Raw genomic sequence first — 12325 nt, forward strand, 5'->3', positions numbered from 1 at the left:
CAAATTGGTATATAGGCATGTCTTATTTGATTGTGTTTCACTTTACTGCTCTTCCCAGATACTGTTTTTCAAACTGAAGGTTTGTGACAATCCTGCATCAAGCAAGTCTATTTGGCACCATTTTCAATGTCATTTGCTTGCTTTGTGTCTTTGTGTCACATTTTGGTAATTCTCACAATATTTCTAACCTTTTTATTATTGCTATGTTTGTTATGGTGATCTGTGATCAGTGATCTTTGATGCTACTATTGTAATTGGTTTTGGGCACCATGAACCATGTCCATATAAGATGGTGAGCTTAATTGATAAACGTGTGTGTTCTGACTGCTCCACCAACCGTTCCACTATTTCTCTCCCTCTCTTCAGGCCTCCCTATTCCTTGAGACACAAGAATATTAAAATTAGGTTAATTAAAAACCCTACAATGGCCTCCAAGTGTTCAGGGAAAAGGAGGAGTCATGCATTTCTCACTTTATATCAAAAGCCAGAAATGGTGAAGCTTACTAGGAAGTCATGTGGAAAGCCGGGACAGGCAGAAAGGTAGGTCTTTTGTGCCAGTTAGCCAAGTTGTGAATGCAAATGAAAGGTTCTTGAAGGAAATTAAAAGTTATTACAGTGAACACACAAATGAGAAGAAAATGAAGCAGGCTACTGCTAATATGGAGAAAGTTTCAGTGGTCTAGATAGAAGATCAAACTAGCTACAACATTTCCTTAAATCAAAGCTTAATCCAGAGCAAATCCCTAATTTTGTTCAGTTCTTTGAAGGCTGAGAGGTGAGGAAGCTGCAGAAGAAAAGTTTGAAGCAAGCAGAGGTTAGCTCATGAGGGTTAAGCCATCTCCACAACATAAAAATGCAAGATGTAACAGCAAGCGCTGTTGTAGAAGCAGGAGGGGTCTTTGTGCTGTAATGTTCTGTAAAGAAATGTTCTACATCTTGACTATCAATGTCAATATTGTTGGCTGTGACATTGTACTATATTTTTACAAGACGTTATTACTGGTTGACCTGGGAGAAAGGTACATGAGATCTCTGTATTGTTTCTTACAACTCAATACGAATCTACGCTTATCTCAAAAGTTTCGTGAAAACATGTATTTTACACTTCATAGAGAATGGACTTTTTAAAAATGTCCGTGCCATTCCAAAGGAAAGTGGTCAATTGCTTCCGTTTCGGGCTTGAGGAAAGCTTAATACAACACAGAAGACTTCTAAGTTACTATGAAAAATGTTTGATCGTAGATCAGGAAAAGATAAAGAGACAATAGAGTAGCCTTAATTTAAAACAAATATTCTGTTCAATCCAAGATAGAACGAACTTAAATGATATATGATAGTTTTCTTGCTAAATTTTGGTATATAGCTCATCACAAAATAAGTAATAATTAAATGTTATAATCATAGTACCCTTTGGGAGATTAAAACATTAAATTTGGCACTGAAAAGAGGTCAGATGTGGTCAGGTATATTGAAAATGCCTTTAAATGAACTTAAAATGATCACAGCTCTTAGGTTTCAAAAATAAATATTCTCCACTAAAATATAATTTGGCTTTTTGTTTTTGGAATCATTACTGACGAAGGATCAGCTTTGACCTGAAAGCTTTTCAGGATCAGGTCTTCAGCTAGTCAAGTTACTAAAAGCTTGTATCTTACTCTTGAGTTCAATCTCTAGTTTTTAGAGATGTAAACTGGCCTTTCTTCATCGAGTGACTTCAGGATTTTAGACAGTTGATATAAAACTTTCAAAATTCAGTAGAAACGGAAACTAGTAAGTCTTTGTTGAGACTAAATAACAGCATTTCTCAGTTTTCCACCAATATTAACAGGTTTTAGAGTTAGCAACTACCGTGAAACAGTACTTATAGTAAACACTTAAAAATTTGTACTTTGGGTTTGCCAAAGTGAGAATTAAGGCTCTTTCAAGTTTATTTAAAAACTCAATTCAGTTCTAGCAGACTCTGTCTAAAACAAGTAGGGTTGTTATGCATGCGACAACTGCACAGGAAATCTGGTTTTGCCTTCCCCCACTTACATTTTAAGCAGAAATGCCATCACTACACAAAACCTACAGGAATCCCACTCTGAGTAATTAAGTGACCAACCTCTTAAAAACCTGCCAAAAGCAACAGTGTCCATAAAAATCTATTTAGTGTGGCAGTTATTTAGTTCTATTTCTGCATTTAAAATTAGGATTATTTGGAGAAAAATAAGATATTATACCACTTTCATGTTAACCGATTACCAAAACAAAGGATTAAAATGGACATATTGACACAGTATTCGAATTATGAGAAAATGAGCCATTAAGAGGGCGTTCTTTACTCCCTTCTCATAAAAAAAAAAAGGAAGACAAAAAGAAAAAAAAGTAAAAAGAAAAAAAGAAAATTTCCAGTGGGTTGAAATATAGATTACAAAACTACCCTTAGCTCTTTCCCTTCTTTCCAATGCTCTGCCCTCTATTGGGGGAGCAATAATTTTGCAAAAGTCCTGTAAATGTCATTCCTGACTTCAGGACACCCTAGCTCCGAATCCAGATGCTGTCATCAAAAGAAGGGTTACTTTTTGGAGACATTACATACAGACTGCCTTTCAAATTAGTAGCCACTCATTAGAAAACTACTGATTTTCTAGTTGTCTTTAAGGGAGCAAAGAAAATGAAATTCGGTTACTTGATAAGGAGGGTAATAGGATAAACAGGAAGCCACGCCTTAAGAGTGAATGGTCCCCAAATCTAACTGTCTAGAGTGAGGAATCCCTCCTCACACATTCCTCTTTCCTGCCTCTTTCTTCTCTTACCCATCATTTTCTTTCTTATACCCAACTGCTTTTTACATGCTGAATACCAAAATCTAAGCTCCTGAGGGCCATATTCGTTTGGTTCACTCTTATACCCCGTGTCCCAGAATATAGTAGCCTGGCACAAAAATAAGTGCCAAATTAAGTCAACAAATATCTACTGAGCTAGGGAGGGAGGAAACTGGTAGGTACTGGGGCCCCAGATCATTTGTTTATATAGATTTTGTTCTGGTTGGAAAAATTGACTTGTTTACCATTTAGAAGCAGTGTTTCTATTTTTTTTTTTTTTTCAAAGAACCCCTAATGGAAGAGAAGAAAAATCTGTGAAACATTTTGCTTCGCGTAGTTTGTGCTCTCTGTGCTTTTCAGTGTTTCGTTAATGTGCTGGGCCGTCTGTTGTCACCTCAACACCAGTCTCAACACCACCGTCTCCTTCTGTAGTGGCTTCTGCATTGTAAGGGAGCTAGAAACATTTCCCAGACTTCCCTTTGCTTCCTGGTTCTCAGAGTGGACCAATGAGTATTCCCATAAAATTGGGAAAGTGAAGAAAAGGCAGCCACCCATCCTCAGAGGCTGCTGCAGGTAGAAGTCTGGGCAGGCAGCAGACACTAGCTTCACAGCAGCTTTAAGATCTCTCGCAGGTCACGTGCTTTGGGGCTATCAACACCCAAGGTGGCTAGTGGCAGCTCGAGACCCACCGGCATCAGCACAAGCTGAAGCAGCAGGAGCTTCCAGATGTTTCAAGATGCATAGCCACTCCCAGGCCAGCTCCTGAGATCCATCTTGCTCGTGCTACAGATGCACCTTCCTTCACCTTTCTAATGCTAGTGGAAGCTTCTAAGTTCCTATATTGTAACCCTTTACATTCACATCAAGTGGCTATTCTGACGGAGCACTGAGAAGTGTTCAAGTAGTTTCAATTACCATTAAGGAAAAACAAGTTTTCCTGGTGTCTTCTTAACTCAGTGAATGAGATGGTGCTTCACTCTCTACTAACTTTGAAAAACACAGCTGAAACGAAGAGATGACCCTGAATATTTCATCCTGGCAGTTCTATACTATTTCCTGTGGTACAGTATTTTAGGACACAGTCTTAAATATGTGGAAAAAATGGTTTTACCTTCTTTATGAACTGATTGGATTTTTTTTTTTTTTTCAGGTGAGGCAAGCCTTGGTTGACCTCACAGATTGCAAGGACCTTGTCAGCTTACAGTCCCTTATTTTTTCACTTTTTATGCCTACAACACCTGGTCTTCCTAGGTGGTCTCCCATCCAAGTACTAACCAGGCCCGACCCTGCTTTAGCTACCGAGATCAGACGGGATCGGGCTTCTTCAGAGTGACATGGCCATAGACTAGACAACTGTTAAAGATGTCATGCATTCTGTCAAAAATGTGGTACCAAGTACATGTTCCGGCTCCTGCCGGTGTCAATTTTACTAAGTGTATTTCCTTGCTCAGAGGTCAGGCCGCTCAACTCTTATGGTGGACTGAAGAGGTAAGGGACCCACGGATGTTTTGTTTTTTTTTTTTTAACTGAACATTTTTTTAAAGGAAAGATGCTTGATAACGTTCTTTACCACTAATGAGGAATTTTCATCATATTTAAAAGAACTAAAAATGTCACTGAACTCAGAACTTACCTGAACAACTCTCTTCATCATTTTGAAATTTTATTTTTATTGCAGCAATCTGGTCATGTGTAAAAGTCAGTTTTATCTTTCAAAAAATAAATGCTGAAAAAGTTATTTCTGTGAATCGCCCTTTACTATTAAGATGGACAATAACTTTATTTTCTTTATACAGGTTTTATTTTTTAATATAACATTTTTTCTACATAAAGAAACAAAAAAATTATACCAACTAGAAAAACAATTCTGATTTCCTTGCTAAACTACAGACTTTTTGTGGAACAAGAAGCTTTCAAAAGTCACTTTTTTTCCCTAAAGTTGTCTAAAAAGATTTGTGTTCAAAACACTTGTGTACAAAATTTTACCATCTTTAGCAAAAGCTGTGAAGACCTTGGAGGACCCAGTGGCGACCTATTCAAGGTGTAGGGTTCCCAGGTGATGCAGACGCTGCCGCCAGGCACCGGGTGTGCTCAGCAGGCCTGGCTCCAGGTGCTGCATCCATGGTTTGCTGTCCTAGATCGAGCTCCAACGTGCCCATATCTGTGTATTTTTTTTGGAGTTGGTCCTGTGCCTACTAAAAAGCGAGCTGCATTATGTTGAAATGACATCAGTTATTCTTTTATCATCAATCACTGTGTAAAACCGAAACTTTTCCATAGTCTTGAATGACCCATATGATGGCCAAATACTTCATGCCACAGTCATTCAATTTAAGCAAAGAAGCTGGTTAATCTCAACCTTCATCATTCAAGCATGTCTTTGGAGTACACTAAAATGAACAATATGTGTCATTTGATAAGGAACCTTCTTCAGTCTGAAACTTAGTCTGCCTCGGATTCAGATATGCTGACAGTCATGAAAACAACTCTGATTTTATTTTCCATACTATAAGCTTCACCACTTTTCAAAGGGATTCTAAAGCTAACCTAAAGGAAAACTACGAATTTTAAAAATTTGGCTATTATACTGTTTTTCATTTAATTTTTTTCTAATTAAGCCTACTCTGGGTTCCAAATATTTTGTGTAAATTTCTCCCTTAAAATTAATGATTCTTAAAAGAAGGCAAGCCACTAAAGTTCTTATTTTTAGTCATTGATCTATGTCCCTGTTAAAATATATTATAAATGATTACACTTTAAATAATGGTGCTAAAATCATACCAAAAAAATTAAACACTTTTGCTGTTATTGGGAACTTATCGTAAAATAAATATAGAAGTAAATGCATTTTGTATATAACATTTTAACAAGTACAACTGTGGCAAAAAAATTGAAGTGATTTGTGGAAGCTGTTAGGACCTTCACAGCCATAAGATACTGGTATATCACATGAAACAACACACTTTCCTGCACTCACAAAGAAAAAATATGTTCCAGAAGGAATGATGGGCTTGCACCGACTACAGAACAGGTAGCGATTGTATGAATTCTCCCTGCACCACCCATTTTGTTCACTAAAGCAAGTTGATTCTGGTAAATCCAAAGTCTCAAAATCACTCATGAAGAAGTTTTTTACAGAACCTGTTATGGAAAAAAGTGAGTTTCACTGTGATCCAAAGCAGCTCCCATCTCTCAGTGGCAAACGCCGGTCCCACGGAAGCAGAGCCCTCATGAAACAGAACTATACGGACGCTTTTTAAACTATTTTTATTTTGGTTGCAAATGTACAGTTTACTTAGTTACTTAATATTTTATTTGTTCCCATTTGAAGTCTTACAGCTTGCCATGTAAAACACTGCCTTCATTATCAAACTGCTATATAAGAACATTATAAAATACAAACTATAAACTAAGATAATGATGCTCTTTACAGTATTTAGATTAGTGCATTAAAACAACACTGATTTAAAAAGGCGAGTGAGTTAACTGGCAAACATCCCATTCCTTTTCTAAAATGGTACAAAATGATATGCAAGTCAAATGCTAAATTTTAAGTGCTGGGTGCTGAAAAACAGTAATTGTGGAAAAGTTACTTCCCCAAAATCATTTTGACCCAATGATACAAATATAACTGTTATCCTATAGGACGTAAGGGAAGGTAATTAACTTTCGATTATAATAGCTATGGAAATACACAGTGCAATAACGGGTTGGGATCTTTAGAATTCTAACACATGAGTACTGATTTGTCACATTCTTCCTTCAAATCACATTAAACATTTATAGTGACTACACATTCCCCAGTAAATGTCAGACTTAAACAGAGCCTAAGTAAAAACAATCTATTCTTAGTATTTTACTAGGCAATCTACAGCAAATGCTTAATATATACACATCAGGTAATTATTCACTGATTTCATTCAGAGTAATCTTAAGACCAACAATAAAAGTTAAGTAGATAATTTGTGCTGCTCTGAACCAGAAAAAAAAAGCCAACACAAAAAAAATACATTAGATTTTTTAAGTTAATAGTTCCTCTGCTGGCCCAAATCAATAAACTTTAGTATTTTAATAGCAGTAATACAAATCTGAGTTCATGTGACAGAGAGACAGATGCCATAGAATATATACACCTTTAAATTTGCCAGTTCCAAAAACTAAGTCAACAGGATAAATTATAAATGAAAGACATATATGTGGGCAAAACCCAAACAGTTATTAGACCAAAAAGTATGAAATTTATGCCAGCAGGGATATTTAGAAAAGCTTTTAATATTAGAAAATATCAGATTTAATTCAAAGGAAGCTCCCCACCAAAAAAAAATAAAATAAAATAATAATAATAATAACAACAAAGTATGGGAGCCATCCTTTATGCAAAGGGTTCAAAATAAAATTTTTTAAAAAAGAAAATGATTACAAGAACCTTCTTACATAATTTAGATAATGTAGTGCAACAGTTTTCTCCTTCAAAATCTTAGCCTTTCACTGCCCATATAATTAAACCAATAATTATAGCTCCGATGACAAGGATAGAAATGATGATGCACAGGGTTTTTCTGGATTTGCGCTGCAGATGCAAAAACAAAAAAACATGTTCACAGATGTAGTGGAGCATCTCCATAGCAACTGGAAATAATTTCATTCATTTCTAGAGTCAAATTAATAACAATTTATTGCCCTCAAATTTTGGCTGTATTTCTTTCCTTCTCAAAAATCTCTTCACTACATATGGCACTATTCATTCAAAAAATATTCTTCTTGAGTTAATGGACCCATTCAAGGGATAATTATTAAACTTTTCTTGGTAATTTTTCTGAGGTGTGGTTGGGCTTAAAAAAGAAGATATGGAAAAATAAAAGTTACTGATATAAGCAATAGACTTGAGGTTACCTACGGATGAAAGTCAAGAACAGCTTAAAAGCTTATATGTTCTTAAAAATTTTATCGAAAAGTTGTTCTTCAAATTGCCAGTTATAAAAATAGTCATGGGAATGTAAAGTATAGCACAGAGAATGTAGTCAATGATATTCTAATAACTATGTATGGAGTCCGATGGGTACTAGACTTATTGGGGTGATCACTTCATAACATATATAAATGTCTAATCACTATGCTGTACATCTGAAACTAATATAATATTGAATGTTAACTGTAACTGAAAAATAAATTTTAAAAAATGTTGTTTTTCAAAATAAGTTCTCAAAAAATATCAGCAAGTGTAAATGTGAGGCAATTTTCTCTAAGGTAAATTTATTAGTTTCCAAAATCCTTCTCATTGTTTAACATTAAAAGAAACTGAATTCGAAATCTCAACATATAAATAAAAAGACAAGAGGCAAAAAAATTATAAAACAGTCTTTTAAAATATAAAGGTTAAGGGTTTTGCTCCATTCTTCGCTCATGGCCCAGTTGTCGATTTCTACATCTCTTTAACGGCTTGTGTATCTCACAGCAATGTGCAGGAATCTTTTTTCTTATAGAGTAGAAAAATTTGTAAATTTACTTTGTGTCAACCAGAAGTATCAAAAATATTACAGAAAGATGTTTGACTCTGAAATTACCCTGAAAACCACGAACACTTTCATTATTACACATATTCATCTAATTTCTGAACTAAATACTCCACACGGATTAAATGTGATTTCTTAAAATTTCAATATCATCATGCCTAAACATATCTGCCCCAGACTCCACCTGGTTACCACAGACACATGTGTAACTTGCCTCTATGAACAGTCATGGGTGTTCCACTACAGTGTATCAGTTACCTAGGGCATCCTCCCTGGTGTGGGGTCCTTGGGGTGCTGCAGTGGTAAGAGCACTTATCACCTTCCTTTATGTTCCTCGTTCACCCAACCCACTTAGAAGCACCACAGTTTGTAAAGACTTCCAAGAGGACTACTGGAAAGCTGCTCTCTTCCCAGCACCTGTGCTGCCCGGCCCCTTTCTCATTCCTCCAGGGCCTATGTGGTCAGGTGTCAGGGAGGTCCAATCTGGTCTGGGAAGTGCAGTATGGGAAAATGTGTTCTTTTTCCCTGGGGGGCTGCAGGCTTTCCCTTTCACAAGGAAGAGGAAAAGTAAAACTTTTATACATCTACATCCTCCCAACATCCAAAAGCAAAACGAAATAATACGTAAGCCCCGTTACTAACAGATCCTGCTAAACACTGTATTTGAGCAGTTACAACTGCTGGAGTATACAGATTACTGCGTTTTCAACTATTTATTAGTAACATCTACAGTCTATGACACAGTGACATTAATTCTGCAGCATCACTATCTAAATCACATGCATGAAGACAATAAACACAAGCTACTCCATCAGTGAATACTACTGGCTGTAACTCAGCATTTTCTATATAGTTCATTGTTCTCTATGTATCACTGAATATGCAGTGATTTGTTCAGTAAAAAAAATGACATTGAAACTAAAGGGAACTTTTAAGGTTAGTGAGAAACATGAAAAGCAATTGAAAATATTTAAGATGGTGTAAATCTCAGATATTTTATAAGAAAGTAACAAGGTCTGAGAAAAAAATTATGAACAAAAACAAAAATGGAATTTTAAAAGGGAAGTCAAATGCTAGGGCCGTATTTAGGGGTTTCCAAAGATCCTGGCCTTATCCTTGCTGAACACCAAAGGTCTACATATTGAACAATGTATTACTAGTTCATGGTCCTAATAGTCATATAGTGTTTTACACATACTTTGTATTTAACTCATACACATAAACAACCTATATTAACCTGATCCACTTAAGACATTAGTTCATTCCTGGTGAAAGTCCTGCTGAATGCTGACAGAATACCTAATGGTCAGGGACACTCCAAGTGAATATAATTTCCCCAGGACCTGAGAGCTCTAAGACAAAAATCTTTACCTCTTCACCTATAATGTCATTGACCAAAAAAAGGACGAAAAGGTAGAAGGGAACAGAGGGAAACAGAGAAGGCTATCAAAGGGGGTTTCTAGGTTGGAATGTCACAGTGACACTATAGGCTGTCAGAAAAGTCCAGGCTTCTCCACTGCTCCCCTCAGGGCTCTAAATATTAAACTTCCTATCCCCGTGGGCCACATTCTGGTTCAACTCCAAGAATGATCAGACTAAATCCAGTTTTAAACTGACTGGTTTATGTCTGACCTGTCTTCCATGAGATTTTAACATCTCCAGCCACTTTAAACCTGATTACATACACACACAAAGTCTGAGTTATGACAAAATTCATTAGTTAATATTACCTGATATTCTGCTGCCCTTGACAGTTGCTGGTTTGCTTGCTGAACATTCACCTCTGCATTTTCAACATTGGCTTCTATGCTATCTTTAAGGTAAAACACACATATACAACTGTTAAACATGTATTGATATTACAGTGACAGAGCTGCACAAATCACTAGATTTTGTTCAAGGTAAGAGTAAACATATTACGATATTCAGAAATTAATATCAATATCTGAACTTTTATTTATGCTAAATAGAGACCCAAAAACATCCTTTGCTCTGGGGCTCTCATCAACCTAGTTCTGTGCTGAAACCCGGCCCTCCCTGAGGGCCCATACGGCCTTCCCGAGTGGTGACTGTTCTCCGTCTCACTCTCCTATGGCCCGGAACAAGTGTGGCTTTGCAGCATGAGACCACTGCAGGTTTGAGACACAGTTTCAACTCAGTTTTAAGAGTCTCACTTGGACCCCTTCTCACTGTCTGTTTTGACAGTCTCGACTCTCAGTTTTAACATCCGTGCCACATCCACTCCTCCTTGTTGCAGACATCTATAGATCTCAAGGTCTTTCCTTCTCTTTCCTTGAACGTTTTAGCCCCTGACTCACCAATGTTCTCTTCTATTCCTTTCCTATTAGACATATTGGCCATTTCAGTATCCAATTGCTGACCTTTTAAAACCCTGGCCCCTCAGTTCGTTGAGCATACACTTTTCAAAGACTGCCTGCTACCCTTGTCATTATAACTGTGGCTTCTTTACAATCTCAATTTCAAGCCTCTCTGATCACCATCTGCTCTCTTTATGGTTCTCTAACACCCAGGCTTCACAGATCCTAGAACTTTTTCACTGTCTCTTACACACTTCATGTCCTCACTTCCCTCCTTATCTAGCTTGGATCCCACGGGCACTCATTTATCATCGCTTTCCTGCATTCATCTTCAGCTTCCTTGCCCCTATACTTTAGTTATGATTACACAACAAAACCCAACCTGCCCCATGCAGCTGAATATTGATGCAAAAAAGAATAACCTATGCTGACTTATTTCACTTTAAATTTGTGACTGCCAAGCAAGCCTACCTCATTTCCCTAACTCCTAGAGGTCTATGTCATAATTTTTGCCATATTTTTCCTTTCTCCTTTCTCCTCAAACTTCTCATGCCTCCTCATGCACTGTCATTCTCAGCCAGTGATCTTGATTCTAGATCACTAAGACAAAAGGAACAATCCAGAAGACATTTCCACATTCTCCCTTGACCCTACCCACCCACTACATGCAACAATATATCTGTCTGACTTCTCTTGTGGTTAGGAAGGGACTGTCCATGCTCTCAGCAAGAGCCGACCTCTCCATTTGTGCACTTTATCACATTCCTTGTCACCTAACTCAAAGACCTCAGCCAGTAAGTTGCCTCGCCCTCACTTATCAACCGTATTTCTTTCCCTTAATAATCATCCCCATGAAACCTATAGCTGCCATCTAAAAACAAACCAACCAAAAGCCCTCTCCTTTATTCTACATCCACTGACAGCTATGACTATTCTCTGCTCCATTTTCCAGCTTGAGTCCTTTCAGTTGTCTATACTTGTCATCTCCGGAAGCTCTCCTCCCACTTTTTCTTGAGGCTGCTTTATCATGCTTTTGCCAACGGTTCTCATTCGAGGTTATCTATGCCCCACACACCGTTCTACTCAGCAGTCAAGTCTAAATCCTCACTTTTTTTAACCCGACAGCAGCATCTGAAACAGCTGACCAGCCATCACTCTTGAAGTACTTTCTCTACCTCATTCTAAAACAATATATTAACTTGATTTCCTCTAAATCATTGGCTATTCCTTCTCAGTCACTTTGTTGGTTCTTCCTCAGCTCTCTGGGTTCTAAGTCAGGGGACAATGACTTGTTCTATAAAGGGGCAGAGAGCAAATATTTTAAGTTCTGAAATTCATATGATTTCTATCATAAATACTCAATTCTGCCTCTGTTGTACAAAAGCTGCCATAGATAACACATAAACATATGGATGTAGTTTGCCAACCATGCTAGAAATATTTATAGGACCAAGTGTTAAGTTCTCAGGCCCCTTCTCTTCTCTATCTAGATATATTTCTTAGGTGACTGCACCTAATCTCATGACTTTAGATACCATTTATGTGCAGATGACTACTTTCCTGAACTCCATGTTCAATGCCTATCAAAGCTTCGGTTGGGTTTCAAATGGCACCTCAAACTTAACATATCCAAAAATGATTGATTTATATCTATCCGAACCTGCTCCAGGTACAGATTTCCTCATCT

General features: G+C 37.2%; 1 protein-coding gene and 1 pseudogene across 5 annotated transcripts in view; both read right to left on the reverse strand.

The window, feature by feature from the left end:
* Positions 1 to 4033: 4033 nt before the first annotated feature.
* On the reverse strand, positions 4034 to 4153 carry LOC118606534 (annotated as a pseudogene).
* Positions 4154 to 4585: 432 nt separating this feature from the next.
* STX7 (syntaxin 7) overlaps positions 4586 to 12325 on the reverse strand; it is a 39773-nt gene continuing 32033 nt past the window's right edge. For 2 of the 5 annotated variants that reach the window (XR_001595477.2, XR_001595476.2), the window contains one exon: positions 10051 to 10133. Coding sequence is in view for 3 of the 5 variants with exons in the window: in XM_016133644.2 (XP_015989130.1) it covers positions 7285 to 7377; positions 10051 to 10133 (176 nt within the window). In the remaining 2 variants the exon portion in view is untranslated. The other 3 variants (XM_016133644.2, XM_036221836.1, XM_016133645.2) reach the window with 3 other exon arrangements.

The sequence above is a fragment of the Rousettus aegyptiacus genome, unplaced genomic scaffold (assembly GCF_014176215.1).
Source record: "Rousettus aegyptiacus isolate mRouAeg1 unplaced genomic scaffold, mRouAeg1.p scaffold_m13_p_1, whole genome shotgun sequence".
NCBI lineage: Eukaryota > Metazoa > Chordata > Mammalia > Chiroptera > Pteropodidae > Rousettus > Rousettus aegyptiacus.